This window comes from Hoplias malabaricus, chromosome X2 (assembly GCF_029633855.1).
Source record: "Hoplias malabaricus isolate fHopMal1 chromosome X2, fHopMal1.hap1, whole genome shotgun sequence".
NCBI classification, from domain to species: Eukaryota; Metazoa; Chordata; class Actinopteri; order Characiformes; family Erythrinidae; genus Hoplias; species Hoplias malabaricus.
Genome location: NC_089819.1, coordinates 4,200,007 through 4,218,203, shown reverse-complemented (window position 1 = coordinate 4,218,203; position 18,197 = coordinate 4,200,007). Strand labels below are relative to the sequence as shown.

The following is an 18,197-nucleotide window of genomic DNA, read 5'->3' as shown; positions in this document are numbered from 1 at the left end:
ATTTGAGATTTGAGATACAAGAGAACAGAGTTCACTCTTTCTTCTGATAGGACTATCACACTGAAACAAAGTTCTCGTATTTACAGCATTAAAGTCCAATTAAATAAAAGAAGGGGTCTAGTTATAAAACCTGTCGTTTTTATGAAACTCGGAAAAGGGTACGCCTCAAAATTTATTACAAGCAATTTCTTCCCTTTAGAACAACTAAAAAAATGGACACCGGCTTGGTAAGACTTTTAACAAAATGTCTTCATATATTATTAGCCTATTCAGCGAAACAACCGTTGACAATCTCAGGGTTAAGGGATTGTTGGCTCAGTCTGACTCCTGAGGGAAGGAATTTGGCTAGCTAGCAGCTAGCATAGCTAAGGTTATTAGATTGTAAATGTAAGCAACTGTCCATTCGAAATTTTCCCTAGGCATTTAAAGTTCTAGTTTGTGAAAACTCCCTGTGAAACCAGACATCTTCAGCTCAAATTTGGGGAGTAATGATCCTCAGCTCTTTTCCTTTTACGTCTGAACAACCCTTGCACGTTTTAGGACATAAACTTATAAAATGTGACATCATTTATTTAAAAATAAATAAATGAATAAATCATGCTTGTATTACAGTTCCAGTGACTGCTGTAGGTAGCGATGCCACTGTTTCGCCAGTTGGATGTCAGGCCGGAGAGAATTAGGGAGAGGGAGAAGAGAAATCAAAGACAAGAGTTCAGTGAGGACGAGGAGGAGGATGAGCCTTCATCACTCACTCGGCTCTGCCTCCTCAGTCTGGCAAAGAACATGAAGGATCTTTGGGTGCAGGACTATGCACAGAATTACATGAACCAGTACTTCTTCAGATACGTCATGGGACCCTTTAGCCTTCTGCGTAAGTATCCCATATGTTTACCTGTGTCTGTTTGTTTATTATAGGTGGGGTAAAAGTCTCCATCCATCCATCCATTATCTGTAACCGCTTATCCAATTTAGGGTCGCGGGGGGTCCAGAGCCTACCTGGAATCATCGGGCGCAAGGCGGGAATACACCCTGGAGGGGGCGCCAGTCCTTCACAGGGCAACACAGACACACACACATTCACTCACACACTCACACCTACGGACACTTTCGAGTCGCCAATCCACCTACCAACGTGTGTTTTTGGACTGTGGGAGGAAACCGGAGCACCCGGAGGAAACCCACGGGGACACGGGGAGAACACACCAACTCCTCACAGACAGTCACCCGGATCTGGAATCGAACCCACAACCTCCAGGCCCCTGGAGCTGTGTGACTGCGACACTACCTGCTGCGCCACCGTGCTGCCCTGGTATAAGTCTCCATTTAGTAAAATCAATTGCCTGTAAAAGGTTTGCATTGCTACCTAGTGTCCTGAACTTGTTAAAATATTGCTTGGTTATATGGAGTAATAGCACAGCATATTACTGTATTAATTTATATTATTAGGACGGCCGTGGCGTAATGGTTATAGAAGAGGGTTTAGGACTGAATTCTCAAGGCACTGAACTGCTCCCCAGATGCTGGGTTTGGCTGCCCATCGCTCTGGGTGTGTGTTCACAGCCCCTAGTGCACTAGAGTGTGGGTGTTCCCTGCTACAGATGAGTTAAATGTGGAGGATACATTTCGTTGTACATTGTACAATTACAAATAATTGCAAATTTACATTGTGTATTTTAGATATATATAAATGTGAAAATGCTTACTAAAGTGTAAATGAGCAAATGTATTTGTGTGTCTGTGTATATTTGTGTTTCTCTGGATGTATTTGTGTGTGTGTGTGTGTTTGTTTGACTGTGTGTGTTTTGTGCAGCTGGTGATTTGTTGGAGGAACTTCTGTGTCTTTTGTCTCGGAGGAATCTTCTGTCTCGTGCGGCTCTGCACCTGTTGATACAGCCGCAGCTCCACCACATCTCACTATCACATTCATGCAACCTTATCACTGCAAACATCTGCAGCCTCATAACTGCACGCTGCCAGGTTACTCTCTTTCTCTTTCCCTCCCTTTCCTTTTCTCCCAATACCTTCCTTCTGCTTTAAATGTTTTATCTGACATTTGTTTATAATATAGACATTTGAGACCTAGTACAGGGATTTTTCTTTTTATTATTTAACCCTAATTTTATTTTTTTTATTAACTCCTCTGCCAGTATTTCCAGCAAATGATTGCCTAGAAGAAATGCCTCAAAATGTCAGCAAATAAATAAATTAATTAAACTTTCAGTTTTAATCCAAAAGACAGAAATAAAAATATATTAACAGACTTAAAAATGTATTAAAATAACTGTTTGTTTTCTTCACTAGATTAGCTTAAAGGGAACATCTATGATTGTGGGTAATCGCAGTTCTCTCTGGTTGTTTATATTCAGAAGCTAAGCATATTTTTAAGGTGTGTTTTAGGGGAAAACAAATCACCGTTGTTTGTACATGGCTGAAGTTTATTTTGTCCATAATTATTTATTCACTCTTTGAATTAAAAAAGAAAATTGAGTTGTTGTGTACCAGTTTTGATAATGCAGTTACCTGTCTCCCGAGTTTAAAGACATTTCCACCTTAAGTGAGACAATGAAACTGAAACATCATTTTAGTGTGGGAGGTTTCAGGGCTAAATTGGACCTGCCTGGTGGCCAATCTTCATTAATTGCACATTGCACCAGTAAGAGCAGAGTGTGAAGGGTTAATTAGCAGAGGGTAAGAGCACAGTTTTGCTCAAAATATTGCAATGCACACAACATTATGGGTGACATACTAGAGTTCAAAAGAGGACAAGTTGTTAGTCCACGTCTTGCTGGCGCATCTGTGACCAAGACAGCAAGACTTTGTGATGCATCAAGAGCCACTGATAACACAGGGTTAACTGTGGATGCAAGAGGAAGCTGTCTGAAAGGGATGTTCGGGTGCTGACCCGGATTGTATAAAAAAAATAATAAACCCACGGCTGCCCAGATCACGGCAGAATTAAATGTGCACCTCAACTCTCCTGTTTCCACCAGAACTGTCCCTCGGGAGCTCCACAGGGTCAATATACACGGCCGGGCTGCTATAGCCAAACCTTTGGTCACTCATGCCAATGCCAAACGTCGGTTTCAATGGTGCAAGGAGCGCAAATCTTGGGCTTTACTGTTTTCCCCACATCCGGGAGAGTTACGGTGTGGAGAAGCCCCAAAGAAGCGTACCACCAGACTGCTGCATGCCCAGAGTGAAGCATGGCGGTGGATCAGTGATGGTTTGGGCTGCCATATCATGGCATTCCCTTGACCCAATACTTGTGCTAGATGGGCGCGTCACTGCCAAGGACTACCGAACCATTCTGGAGGACCACGTGCATCCAATGGTTCAAACACTGTGTCCTGAAGGCGGTGCTGTGTATCAGGACGACAATGCACCAATACACACAGTGAGACTGGTGAAAGATTGGTTTGATGAACATGAAAGTGAAGTTGAACATCTCCCATGGCCTGCACAGTCACCAGATCTAAATATTATTGAGCCACTTTGGGGTGGAGGAGCGAGTCAGGAAACGATTTCCTCCACCAGCATCACGTAGAGACCTGGCCACTATCCTGCAAGAAGAATGGCTTCAAATCCTTCTGACCACTGTGCAGGACGTGTATATGTCATTCCCAAGACGAACTGATGCTGTATTGGCCGCAAAAGGAGGCCCTACACCACACTAATAAATTATTGTGGTCTAAAACCAGGTTTCAGTTTCATTGTCCAACCCCTGCATGTCTATATTACCCACCTCTGAAGCAATCATAAGCAATATCCTCATTTTGGTTCATGCTTTTCAAAGTTTTGATTTCTCTCCATTGTCTAAAAATACTCCAGATGCCTCTGCCATGAGCAGGGATAGATTGGAATTATCCAGCTTTTTTTTAATTTATTTTTAATTTTTTTTAAATAACAGACACTGGGGCTTTGTAAACACATCAGACTAGTTTCTAGCACGCAAACAGACTGGAGAGCTAAAAATTGGAGACGAAACATTTAATTTTGATATAAAGTTCTTTTAATTACAATTGTGAACATCGCCTTTAAAAATTAAAAAATTAAAAGCCGTTAAAAATTAAAGTGTGTTATTTTTGCATGTTGATCTGGTATTATAAAATTCATTATATAACAAATTGCTTTCATGAAACAAGTTGAATCATAGTGAATGAGCTTTCTAAAGTTTCCATGGACCTAACAAAGACATTACACATCCCTGTCAGTATAGCTAGTTTGATAACATGCAAGAATAATCTATAACAAAATCAGTTTTATATTTATTCATACTAATTCCTTATCCATCAGTTGTAATACTTTTAATATCGTTACTTTGTATATATTGTAAAGTTTCAAACATAAACACTGCCAAAACATTTTATCTGAAGGATGAAATGTGCCATAAATGCTTGATATGTTACATTTCACAGCAAATTTACACTGTAAAACTGATTTTTATTTTCAGAACAATAAAGTCATATGGGAAAGCAGCTGCCATTTTGTGAGCCATTTCCAGGACTAGATATTGAAAATAATTTTGATATTCATATGGTATCGAAAAAGTAACTTCACAGCTACAATTCCATGTCATGAAATATTTAATATTAAACTCTAATTGATTATATTAAAATCAGTAAATATACCCACAGCCTGCAACTCATTTCCAGTTTAAGCCTTATCCAATAATTAAATGGTACAGGTATTTTTTTACATAGTGTTAAACTATGTAAAACAGAAAAATGCAAATGAGCAATTAAGGAATATGTTCTCTCTCTCTCCCTCTCTTCCCCCCGCCCCTCCTTTTCTCAGTCTCTGAAGTCTCTAAATCTTAACAGTGCTACAAACGTCTCTGCCCCGGCCTTGTGCAGTCTTCTGAGCAGCTTGTCTCACCTTCAGGACCTTTCTTTGGCTGGAACTATGTCTGACCACACTGTGATTGCTACAGTGGCCCATAGCTGTCTGGGACTGAAGTATTTGGACATATCTCGCTGTGTTCACCTCCACCCGGCTGCCCTGTTGCCCCTGGCCCACAGCTCTGGGCTTAAGTGCCTGAGCAGGCTTCTTGCTCTTGATATTGGTCTGGAAGAGAATGAGGATAATGGCACTGCTTCAGCGGCCTTCCTTCTGCTTGCCTTGCCCAGTCTGCGGCAAGTGGCGTTAGATAACGTGGGTCAGGCTTGTGTGCTAATCTGGAAGAGGGAATTTTGCCAAACGGATGCCTTCACCAGCAAAGAAAGAGTTGCCAGTCTTCAGGAATTATGGAATAAGAGGTTAAAAACTGATAAGAGAGTTTATGAGAAAGGGAACAGTTTCAACCTAGAGGAAAAGCTGGACAAATCATTGGATTTGGAATCCTCAGATGGTGGAAACCAAGGAGAGATTTTGAAGTTTGGCATCCAAGAAATTCAAAATGTTTCACTCAACACTTTGGATGCTCTTGGACATTTATGTCCTGATCTTCATTCTGTATCTCTGAACTGCCTTGATGAAGATGACAGCAGTGAGGAGGATGGAGGTTTAGGATTCAGGCAGACAACACTGTTAACCAGAGGTTTAGCCAGGTTTTCTGGTCAGTTGCGTTCTCTCTCCCTGCAATTTCCTATCGCTCTCTCAGAGTTGGCTCCTCCTCTTCAGCACACAGGGTTCAGTCTGATCTCCCTCACACTAGAAGGAATCCGGGCAGATGGACACCTGCCCTTTCTGGACCTCATCCGTTCTTGCCCCCAACTGAAAACACTCACTATTCACATAGACCCTCCCAGGTCTAACCAGGAAGACGAAAATGATGATGAAGACTTGGAAGACTGGGATTTACCCTGTCTTTCACACCTCTGCTCCTTAACACTGAAGTGAGTTAAAGGTTTTTACTTAATTAGTTTTTTTGTTCATTGTGGTTTTGTTTATGTTTAAAGCAGGACTAGGTAGCATTTGTACCTTAAAATTACAGCTTCAAAATCATTGTCATATTCCACCAACTCACATTAGGGAGAATACAGCACCTGTTTTTGCTACTCTGAGCTCAGCACTGCAAAAACTGCACTAAGTAACTGGGGTAAGCTGGCAGGAAACGACCTCCACTACCACCCGCACCCGTGATTTAAGGACGGTGCTTTAAAAGTGAATTACACCCTGGATTTCTTTGTGTCAGACAAATATAAACAGTAATCTAGGCACCCTGAATCATTATAATATCCCTCTTTTGTAAAGCATTTACAATAAACTGGTTCATTTGTGTGTTTCTTCTGTTTAAATTATAGAATTCCAGAATTTGTGTATTTACAGTGAAACAATTGTTTTACATTGTTAAAATGTAATATTAATTAAAATTTTAAAAAGGTAATTTGTAATATTAATAAGTAATTTTGCTATAACATACACTGCAGTGACATGTGCTACTGATATTGTTAACAGTTTTTCACTGGACCAGAGGCAGCTGAAGCCTGTGCTGTGTTGGCAATCGCTGAGGGGTCCACTGTGGGCCTTGCTGAGAGGTGCCCCACAACTTCAGAAGCTCTCGTTGATGGCCATGCCCTGTAGGTTGGATCCTGTGTTCCGGTTGGTTCTAGACCATGGTGCCAAGCCACTTGGAGCCTCTGACCAGCCGCCACTGAGACAACTCAGAAACGTTAGCCTTAAACGCTCAGACGTAACCATGGAGACAGCTTCTAGGCTGGTGGACACCTGCCATCGCTTGTCCATTTTGGACCTGAGTGGGTGCTGGGCCATGACCCTGAGCAACATCAAAAAACTACAGAGTAAAGCCAGCAGGAGGCTTCATAAACTACACATCAGTTGGACATGAATCAGTGCAGCACAGTCAGAGTGCATTTACATTTACATCATAATCTCATGTACTTTAGTAAATCAGATTTTAGCAATAATTCACTGAAGTTTACAAGCACTTTAGTTATCAGATAATGAGTCTGAGTCTCTCAGTAATTAGTAAATTAGTAATTTTTTTTACCATTTAAGTAGCTTCAATGTACCTATTTGTGTAGGACTTTATTTTAATTTATAGAGTCCTCTGTCAGCAATTCAGTTGTTGCACTGAAATATGTGATTAGTGTTTACTGTTTCCTAGAACACTCCTTTTTCTTTTCCTCTAAATTGCAGCTTGCAAAGGTAGTCATACCAATTTAACTTTTTCACATTTTGTCACCTTACAACCACAGTTTGTCAAAAAACACACTTGTCGTGCTGTGAGTTTATATAGCGCTTTTCACATACACAAGGCTGCTTTAAAACTGAGAGGCAGAAAAAAAATAGAAGCACCTTCATCTTATTTTTTGCCTTCTAATAAAAACTTAAAACATGGGTCTTGAGGGGGTAGAATAGTTCTGAGAATGCAGTAGTCATTAAAAGTGATATGTATTGAATCTGGACAAACATATTTCCTTGAACTATATATTGTTCCTGTTTGATTGAATTGATCTGAATGAATATTTAGTACTTATATAAGTACTAAATATATACTATAAATCAATCAATCAATCAAATTTTATTTATATAGCACTTTTCACAACAAAAAGTCGTCACAAAGCAGAAAATATATACTATTATAGTATATATTTTGTATTACAGATGGAACATAAATTGTGACCTGTGTAAATATTGTGGTCCGTTTTATACTTTATGTAATGTAAGTGTATTTAAGTGCATTAATGTAATTTCTGCATTTACAGCTCATAGGTGGAGTTGAAGATGTGGAGGCAACAGTGTTCTGTGTTTACACTGTGTTTAATTAAAAAGGACACATTTTCCTCAGTAAACCAAGAATGTGCCTGGTTTAGCCAACTGGGTTGTTTTTCATTTTGGTTCACCAAATCTGGCTTGCTGTATTTTATTTGTGCCATGTCTTTATAATTACAGAGGTCATATAGTTCACATATATTATAACATCTTGAACACAAAGCAACACATTTAATTCACTTAATTTAATCTTACTTTCCTTTCCTGTACAATTTCTTTTCCAGATTATACTGTATAGCCAAAAGTTTCTTAAAAAATGGAAAGTATCCATAGAGAACTGGCCTAACAGTAACACCCTCTAATTTTTGCTTAACACCAGTTGGAACATTTCTGTGAGTTTTTCTGTGCCTATTTGATAGCAATCATTAGTGAACATTAGTAAGATCATGTACTGACTTTGGATGGTTGATGTATGGCAAGAGATTAGTCTCAAAATACAGATACTTGACAAATGTGTAAATCCTTCCACCAATTATACACAAATCACAAATACTGCTATACACAAAAATGATCCACCCTATGTCTACAAATACAGTTACGTTCATGAATATATATATATATATATATATATAATTTTTATGTGAAAATAAATGCATTTGGGTGTGGCACGGTGGTGGAACAGGTAGAGTCACTGTTGTATAGCTCCAGGGTCCTCGGGTTGTGAGTTTGAGCCCTACTCCTGGTGTCTGTCTGTGAGCAGTTTTGTGTGTTCTCCCTGTGTCCGTGTAAGTTTGCTCCAGGAACTCTGGTTTCCTCCCACGGTCCAAAAACACGTTAGTAGGTGGATTGGCGACTCAAAAGTGTCAATAGGGGTGAGTGAATGTGTATGCTATTAGTCTTTACCTCTTAGAACCTATTTGTCTTTGATGTTATATAATCTACAAGGCCTCTGAAGGTGTCAAATTGATGCATATGAACCCGGATCGTCAACCCCAGTCTCTACTAAAAACATGCCAGGCAGGTTCACTGGTGAACATTAGCTATATTAAAAATACAAGCTAAAGTAGTAAATAATATAATACAATTATAATAAAAAAAAAGATAAAAAGAGCAGTTCTCATAAAATGAATTATCTCTAACTTGAGGCAGATTATGCTCTATGGAATGGTTAGCAGGTTTAAAATAGGTACAATAGTACAACATCTGATACATCCAGATATGGTGTCAGTATAATGGCTGTTGCATAATGTAACAAAATTACTGGAAAAAAAAAATTATTCCTTAATTGAACTTCAGACCCAAGGCTTGAAAGAATTACAAGTTTTTGCCAAGAAGTTTTTATGCTATTTTATTCTAATTTTATACATAAAATGGCCTTTGAGTCTGTCAGAGAATGCAATCTGGATTAACAATTTTTTTAAAAACCTGTTGGTGTAATTATGGTGATTCAGGTCATCAGTCCAACGTGTACCTGTACTGCATATAGCCTCCCATGGCCATGTTATTTTTGTGAGTTCCCGGCTTTACCAGAGTGGTATAAGATCCCAAGAGGTCATCAAATTTGTGGTCTTTGTCCCAGACCTCCAGCTTCAGCCAGTTATTGGTTTTAACTATTTCATTTTCATTGCTATGCTAATGACATGCAGCTTTATGTATCCAATCCGCCAACTTCTACTATTCTTGTGATTAATCTTATTGCCTCTGTGATGTACATACATGGATGACAAAGAACTATTTAAAACTCAATTGCAGTAAAATTGAGATACTTATTATTGTATCTAAGACTGCACTTTCAATATATATATATATATAATATATATATATAATAATTTATTAGTATGGTGTAGGGCCTCCTTTTGCAGCCAATACAGCATCAATTCGTCTTGGGAATGACATACACAAGTCCTGCACAGTGGTCAGAGGGATTGTAAGCCATTCTTCTTGCAGGATAGTGGCCAGGTCTCTACGTGATGCTGGTGGAGGAAAACGTTTCCTGACTCGCTCCTCCAAAACAGGAGAGTTGAGTTGCACATTTAATTCTGCCGTGATCTGGGCAGCCGTGGGTTTATTTTTTAGATTGGATTTTAGTCAGGTGAAATAGTCTGTCCAGATCTGTTCCCCTGTCATAAACACCTTAAAGTAGTCTTTTGTGATCTAGTACTGATGTGAGTGAGACATTTAGTCATTATTAATTAATAATACACGGTTATTAATGTAAGTGAATATAAAAACACAGATTTCTGTAGGGGGAACACTTTTAGACAGGTGAAATTTCTCACCTGTACTTAGTTCAGAAAACTTTTTTTAATACATATAATAAGGATAAACCTTTTCACCTTTGATCAGCACAGTTCTTATATGTACATTTTTATTTTATTTCCAGGTCTTATTTAGAACAGCAATATGTCCAATGTTATAGGAACAACAACAAAAAAAAAACAACAGTATTAACAATACACTATATACAGAATTAAGAGTATTAAATTAGTAACAATTAAAACTATTTCACATGTTTTAGTTTTCTTATACGCATGCTGTGCACATGTATTCTTTATCCAGTGCTGGATTATCAACACAGCTGGTATGGAACCACCTTCCACATCTGTCCCAGGCAATCTGTGTAACACATTCATGTTCAAAACATCAACAACTGTCTGATATATTTATTGGTTTTATGCTAATTTTTGATAAGTCATCAATTTATTACTTACCCACAAGTCTTCTGCAGCTGACTTATCATTTGTTGCTGTCTCTCCACAGACATGGCATAGACTGCTAATGTCATCTAATGATTTACCACAATGTTAATCCATGTCCATATACATTTTTAATGTTTTCAACAAACTGATTTTTTAAGTAATTTAATATCTCTTAAGAGGAAGTCTAGTGGGATTTATTTTAACTACATTTAAGGTGATTATGACAGGGGAACAGATCTGGACACAAACACAAATCATTCCGTTAGCTTTTTTAATTACATTAGACAAAATATTATTAAGAAACGTCTGCATAAATAGGCCCCAATAGTGTGGACTATAAGAGTGTCCCATCCACAAAAGGCCTCATGCACTCAAAAAATGTAGAGCATTCTGGGAGAAGTCTTTTGAAGAACCTAAGGCTTACCTGAAACAGAATCAGATATGTTTTCGATGCTGTGCCTCCTCCAGCCACCAGGCTAAGAACTGTAAGGCAGAAATTCACTGTGCGGAATGTGACAGCGACTCAAATATCACCACTCTCCATGCCAGTCCTGCACCATGGAAAACACACAGAGCTGCAGACCCTGCTGCTGATCATGGCGGGGAGGGAGAGTCAACTTTACTCACAGCCACCTCCATATGCACAGAGGTATGTGGAGATAAGTCCATCGGGCGGTCATGTGCTAAGATCTGCCTCGTCCACGTCTATCCACAAGGTCACCATAATAAGAAACTGAGAACTTATGCAATCCTTGATGACCAAAGCAACAAGTCTCTGGCTAGATCTTCATTTTTTGACACATTTGCCATTACCAAGAACTCTTCTCCATACATTCTTAAGACTTATGCAGGAGTTTTTGGAGATGACTGGAAGAAGAGCGACTCACTTTATTGTGGAATCACTGGACGGCCGATGCAGTCTGCGCCTGCCCACACTCATTGAATGTGACATGCTCCCTAACAATCATAATGAAATCCCAACCCCTGAGGCGGCTCTCTATCATTCTCACCTCAGAGACATTGCTGCAGAGATTCCAGTGTAGTGGAGTATGAGCCAAATATGAATATCGGACAATCAAGAAATGAAAAGTTTTGAATTAAAACTTTTCCAGTCTGCAGAAGACTTTTCGTCTGCAACATAGCAGCCCCCACACACACACCCAATCTAAGACATCAAAAGAACCCTTTTAAGTAACACATGGCCCCAACACCCCCCTTCTCTCTTTTAACTAACAGGAACTGTCGAGATAACTAACTTAAAGAGACAGGAACCTCAAACAAAGAAGAGAGCTTTTACGGCCCGTTTTTATGACAATGGCACCTAAATGTCTAATCCTTATCTTTCACGGAGATCAACAGATGTTCAAACCAAAGTGACCTCGAGTGAACTCCCGTGAATCAACAGCTGAAGCACGAATCAACAGCGACACCAAATGGACACTGGCGAAACTACGCCTCGCTCGGAGTCGCTGGAAAACAATAGCGGAAAATAATCAAACTCTGATTATTTGTGTATTAAACCTATGTATTGATGTCACTTTCTGTACCCTCAGATGAATGCCTACCTCCTAATGAAATGTGTATATTGTGGACTGTTTTCTATCATGAAGAGAAATCCTACCTCTGAATAGGATTAAACGAACTAATATACTTTCCCAGCATAGCATCATAAATGGGACGTAAAGATGAAACCTTATGTAACTGTCTGATGTTAATAGTCCAATGTACTCATTGTTATATGTTGATAGCGGGTATAAGAATTTTGATATGAGAAATTCATATTCTTTATGTGAGAATCAATGATTCAAACTCCCTTCGACTCTCTCCCCCTAGCGAGAGTCACGTGAGACTGAACTCGCGTCCAATCAGAAAGAGGACGCCTCCCATTAGGGCGTGACCGCGCCAGCCTTGAAAATAGCAGCTCGACTGCTCACATCCAGTTCGAAGTTTTGAAGAGTCGCGAGGACTCTACAGAAGTAACGGACCATTTAAAAAGAGAGGACGCCGACGAGAAAACTCTGAACAACAAACACTCTCTCCTCCACGACGACGACGAAACAAAGGAAAAACTCAGAGACTTCATTTAAAGCTTACGAGAGACGTCTCGAAATTAGCTAAGAGGATGAAGTTTTACTAATACGTCGAGTAATTTGAATATCTTTCTTTTCTTTTAATCGTGTTTATGTCTTATAACCCAATCTAAGTTTAATCTCACAACTGATCGAAGCAGGTGAACTTATTCGTGGCCAGAGTAAGGAAACACTGCCGATACATCAGAAGTCTTAGAATAAGTGAGTTTATTGAAGCGGTTTCAGTTCTGGAGCTGCCATAACTAGCGAACCGCTCGTCCAAAACGTCCATATTTTGGACTCTCCCACTCCGGACCGAAGGCCGAAGAGAGGATCCTGCCGCCTGCGTCATCACACTCCGGGTACGCCCGAGACAACTCAATCAACGAAGAAAGACCTCCACGCTAAACCAGCCTGGATACTTCGGCGGTAAGAACCGCGAGACTAAGTGAGACGCCTCCATTCCCAGGACTTCAAAGAGCCTCTGCATCCAAAAGAGTGATGAAAACCGACGAAAAGTAAGCTAAACTTATGCATTTCCAGAGCTGAAACCGAATTAAGTTCTTGATAAATTTTGTATTAATTAAACCTTAGCTAGTAACTTCAGTCCCAAATTAGAAAAGCCTAGCTCACCTTTAAGCTTGAATCAGTTCCCCCTGCCGGACACAGTGAGATTACAAGGTTGTGCTATGTCAATTAAATACTTCTCTTTATTAATAAAACTCTCATTATTTGAAATCACAGTGTGTGCAGTTTGTTCATTAGAATTTCTGAAAATCCGGAAGAACTCATTTAGCATGATTATTATTCATTCTCAAACTAATTATTAATGTTTTAATTGCTTAAACCAATCATAAATCTTAATTAATTTCATTAAGTCAAATATCAGAGGTTGAAGGAGTTTGAATAAAGTCAAGGCTATAAAACAAATTATAAAATTATATGTATGTATTTGTGGTGTACCTTACTACACTACATATACAGAAACATTATAAATTTTTGGCGCCCACGCGAGGCCGGAAAAAGGCTTTTAATGAACAAACTAAACACTGAAACAATATCAGCTTGGGTTTATGAAATACTTTACGCTGTTGTGTTACTGAATAACGATTGAGATTCAAAGCTTGATGTGGGTAATTTCGTGTTGTGTTTGTTACTGCTGAAAAACTGTTCTGTGATATATACCGGTTAGAAAATAAGCTTGGTTGTTTTTGAAAGAGCGCGGCTCTGCGCCATTTTGCATGCATTAAATTGAGGCCTGGGCACGTCTGAACTGCGCGAAATTCCGCTGTAAGACTTTGCCGTCGGATTCGACCTCCCGCCGCGAAACTCCGGCGAAGTGAGACCACCGAACCGAACACCCCCGTTCGTTTTAAACTGGGTCGCTACCAGCGTTAATAACGAGATCGCGCGCTAGGCGATTGGGAGGTTATTAAACAGCCGAAAATACGGCTTGTATGAAGAGCGGTCTGCTCTTGTCAGCTGTTCCTGTTAAACTGAACGCTTATTCAGGAAAGGAACGAACCCCTTTGAAGGGGCGGAGCTGAAACTAAGGAGGGAAATTCAAAACGCCCCCAAAACAGAGGAAGACAAATTCCCTCTTGTGGTATAAGTGCGTAATTGCAGGGAAAAATACTTCATAACTAGCGCCTATTAAAGCGTGTCCTCCCGTGCTCCTCCTTGTGGTCAAGTGGTGCTACCCTTGACGTTTGATTCCCGTACACCCTCTAGTGGTTGGGAGGTTGTCCGCCGAGACAACATAAGTGTTTAGCAGCCCTCTGGTGTTTAAAAGTTGTCATTACAGATGAAATTCTTTTAAAATACCTTAGTGTAAAATCTCTGTTCTCCTTTTTAAATTTTAAGTTTTAATTTTTTTTTGATAGAGTATCTGAGCGTTTAAAATCTTTATCCCATTTTAGATTTTAATCTGATAACGCCCTCTAGTGTTGAAACTTCCCGCTACAGTGGAAATTCCCACTTGTGTTACTGTGTCTGCTGGTGCCGTGTTGATTGGGATTCCCACCAGCGCCGACTGGTGTCCATTGCTGCTATTGCATTGTAACTTGCTTGTCGCCCTCTGGTGTCCTAGTCTGGTATTACAATTTAAGTTCAACTTAAATACTGAAGCTCGCTGTTGCCATTCAGACTTACCTTCAGTACCCTCTGGTGGAGAAAACTTGCTATCGCAATTGAAATTGTCGACCAGTTCACACTGATAAGACTTGGTATCACAGCTCTAGTGGCTGTCTCTAAACTCTGCACATCTGAATAATTACAAGTAAAGGCTTGGAAGCATAATAAGTTGATACAACTACAGCAGACAGTGTGCAGTAATTAGAGATTGACACTTTAACTTGATACCAGATCACAAACGCAGTTAAAAGAGAGAGTCTTTTAATCTTGCTGTTCTTAATAATTCTTTAATTTGGAAAATTCTTTTACTTTCATAATTCCTTAATTGGAAATTATATCTAATAATAAACCTCACTTAATATTAAAATTCCTTCATCCAAATTTTTCGACAATCCTTTAATTCAAAATTTTTAATAATTTTAATTATTGGAAATTTTTTTTCTCTCTCTTCTTTTATTCACTCGCGCATAGCAACTTTCACTCCACCCTCTCCTACTAACAGACTTCCCTTAGAGATTCACAAGTGAACTCTAACACCATACATACTAGCAGTTACTCTTAGAGCACTCGATACAGGTGAATTTAGTTCAGATTTAGTTAAGAAAAGGGATTAGCGGAATTAATCCTAACTAAATAGAAGTAAGTTACACCTCGCGGTTAAAACACAGCTAACATGGCAGAAGGGACTTTTTCCTCGGAAGTATATATAGAAGGTTTGTGGGATGAGGCATTCTCTGTTCTGACCAGCATCACCAGTGATGTGATGCCGGGACTCGCAGAAACTGTGCAGAAAACCTCACAGGCCCATCGTGACCACATGGTGGCTAAGTGGGTAGAGAACCACTTAACCGACATCCTCAAGGGCAAGCCCCTAACTGAGGCATTAGGTCAGATAGCCCTCCTCGCTGTAGTACAGCTAAGAGCCAGCGAACGTGAGCTTGAGGTATCAAGGCGACAGCAGGCAAAGGTAGAGGCAGAGCTAAGTCGACTTCAAAGCGAAATAGCTGAAGGGAACACGCTGCCCCAGGTCACACCCGATGTGCCACCTAGTGCCGCTACAGAAAGACAAGGCCAGCAGGAAGATAGTGAGGATCAGGAACCAGACTCAGGGACCGTAACCTTTAGAGCTGCTGCAGCACCTCCTCTGGTATCAACGGGTATTTCCCCTTCCCCTGTGTCTCCTGTCAGTCGTCCCTTACAACGCCCTGCTAGACCCAGAGCACTGCAACCCAGTGTCTGGTCCCCTCAACCTTTACCCTCTCATGGTCCCTCATACAAGGACCTAGATAAAATCGCGCGTAATATAACCCGCTTTGATCCCAAACCTGACGGTTCTAATGATATCTTTTCCTACCTAAAAGATATTGACTTCTACCTCCAAAGGTTCCCCGGGATCACCATAGATGACAGACTATATGTGATTAAACTGACCTCCAACCGAGACGTCAGCAATTTCATTGAACGTCAGCCAGACTATGTAAAAGCACGATATGATGTGCTGTGCCAAGCCTTGGAGGAAGAATTCTCCAATCACCTGTCACAGACCGGACTGGCCGCTGCTTTGAATATAAAACAGCAACGCCAGGAATCCCCTCAGCAATATTATAACCGACTCAGACAGGCGTACTTCGGACCTAGAAATGACTCCGGAATGGAGGAAGAGTTAAATTTCAAATCACTATTTATCCAAAACCTCCATCCCCACACTAGTCATCAGTTGGGAGTCTCAGCTTGCCCTCGCACCCTGTCTAGCAGGCAGCTGCGTGATTTAGCACTCAGAGGTTTCCTAAAATCCCAACAAATCCCCAACAGGCGGTCCGAAACACCCCAAGTCTTTAATGTCGACTCCCACTCCTCACATTTAGAGTTAGAAGGTGCCACCCAGGCCGATCCACAAAGATCCACCCTGGACCCTTCCTCCACTCCGTGGACCGGTGAGGGCCCGAAACCTCATCCGCCCTCACACCAATACAAGCGCTACCCTCCTCGCAGGCCAGACAGAAATCACGACAAAGATTTCTGGAACCCTCGGGACAGGGCGGGGTATGGTCGTAACTATTACCCTGTAGAAAACCGCGGTGCGGGCCGTGGAAAACCATCACATCCCCATAAGGGATATGAGCGAACAGCTCCGAACCAGCTTTCTAATTCCTATAGAGAAAAGAAAGAAAAATACTGGTATCAAAATAAAGAAAATCACGCTAAAGACAAGCTTAAAGACAAGGAACTCAGCTCTAAGGAGTTAGAGGACATCCGCCGAATGCTTGTAATGATTTGCAAAGAGAAAAAGAAAAAACCTGACGTTCTTTCTATCACCTCTTCGCGGTCTAACCCAAAGCCATCCTCTAACACCCCAGAAATGTTAGAAAGTTATGTAGGAGAAGTGACAAGCGAAGCTCCGTCTTCTAGCGCACCGTGCAATCTCCTCGTGACCCAAACAAACACTGAAAACCCGATGATACAGGGGGGTGACTCGCAACCACCCTCCAGTGCTGTTTTAGTTGTTCAGTTAGACGGTAAAGAAGGTTTAACGCCAAATGACCCTTCAGTCATTGAAGGCGACACACCCGTCCGACAATTCATGGGACACCTAACGGAGAAAGGGGTTGCACGCAAATTCTACTTGTCCACCATTGTGGAAAGAAGGCTAGTACATGAGGCCCTGTTGGACACTGCATCAGATGTCACGCTCATGTCTTCCGCCTTATTCCACCAGGTTCGAGCCATTGCGCGGCGTGAAAATCGCGAGATACAGCTCCAAAACTGTTCTCTTAAAATTCAGCCGTATTCACATGCAGGCCTCACTATCCAATCTATGGCACTAATACACTTAGCCATTGGACCAATGACTTTAGTGCATCCAGTCCATGTGTCTCCTCTCGAAACAATTCCCTTCCTCATCGGCAAAGATCTCCTTAATCGCTTCGAACCACTGATTGACTTCAAAAGGTCAAAGATCTGGGCACAAGTGCGTAAGCCTCTACCCATCTGCACCCCACACCACCGGGAAGCTCAGTGTTGCCGCTTCGAAATCCGGCCTGAATCAATAGGAGATCCACCAAGTCAGATCCCTCACTTCGAGGAAGAGGAAACTGAGCCCATGGCGGCCACACCAGAGACAGCAGTCTCTCCCTGGCCCCCTAGTGCCATGTTAGAACAACGGAACACATTCCTGTGCACTTTCACACAGCCGTCCACAACAGACGCTCCCGGCCTTCCCATCGTGAATGGTCTCACAATGCAGGACTATCATGTAGACAATGCAGTTCTGGCTCTATGGACCGACCAGTCCGCCATAAGCCAAACCCTCTTTAACACTCTGCGCCTCACTCAACCAAATATTCCTTTAGTGAGCAGTCCTTGTCGCTTTCCTCTTAACCTGACATCAAAAGCAATGTCACCCACTGATGGAATTTGCGCTTTAACCGTCCAGTGGAACAAAAGGGTAATCACCCATTACTTCTTAGTCGTCCCTAACTTGCCGCACGACGTTTACATTGGAAGTGACTTCTTGGTGCGCCTCGACGTCCACGTAGACACCCTCAATAGTGTACTGTGGTCTTTGACTGATGTTTCAACGGAAACCTGGTCCTCCGATCTCAGCAACCTAGGCTCAGGACAA

General features: G+C 41.0%; 1 protein-coding gene across 2 annotated transcripts; it reads left to right on the top strand.

Moving 5' to 3' along the window:
* Positions 1–35: 35 nt before the first annotated feature.
* Positions 36–7,720, top strand: LOC136677062 (uncharacterized). 2 transcript variants are annotated; one of them, XM_066654440.1, is made up of 5 exons: positions 36–227; positions 631–871; positions 1,811–1,977; positions 4,795–5,834; positions 6,397–7,720. In XM_066654440.1, the coding sequence occupies exons 1-5, from the start codon at positions 213–215 to the stop codon at positions 6,785–6,787; spliced, it is 1,854 nt and encodes a 617-aa protein (XP_066510537.1). In that variant the 5' UTR covers positions 36–212; the 3' UTR covers positions 6,788–7,720. The 2 variants fall into 2 exon arrangements, with proteins under 2 accessions (XP_066510537.1, XP_066510538.1); XM_066654441.1 differs by having other exon boundaries at positions 613–871.
* The last annotated feature ends 10,477 nt before the right edge of the window (positions 7,721–18,197 follow it).

Coding starts and splice junctions, on each gene's coding strand:
- LOC136677062 (XM_066654440.1), top strand. Junction 872..1,810: donor GGGACCCTTTAGCCTTCTGC/GTAAGTATCCCA, acceptor TGTTTTGTGCAG/CTGGTGATTTGTTGGAGGAA. Junction 5,835..6,396: donor CTCTGCTCCTTAACACTGAA/GTGAGTTAAAGG, acceptor TATTGTTAACAG/TTTTTCACTGGACCAGAGGC.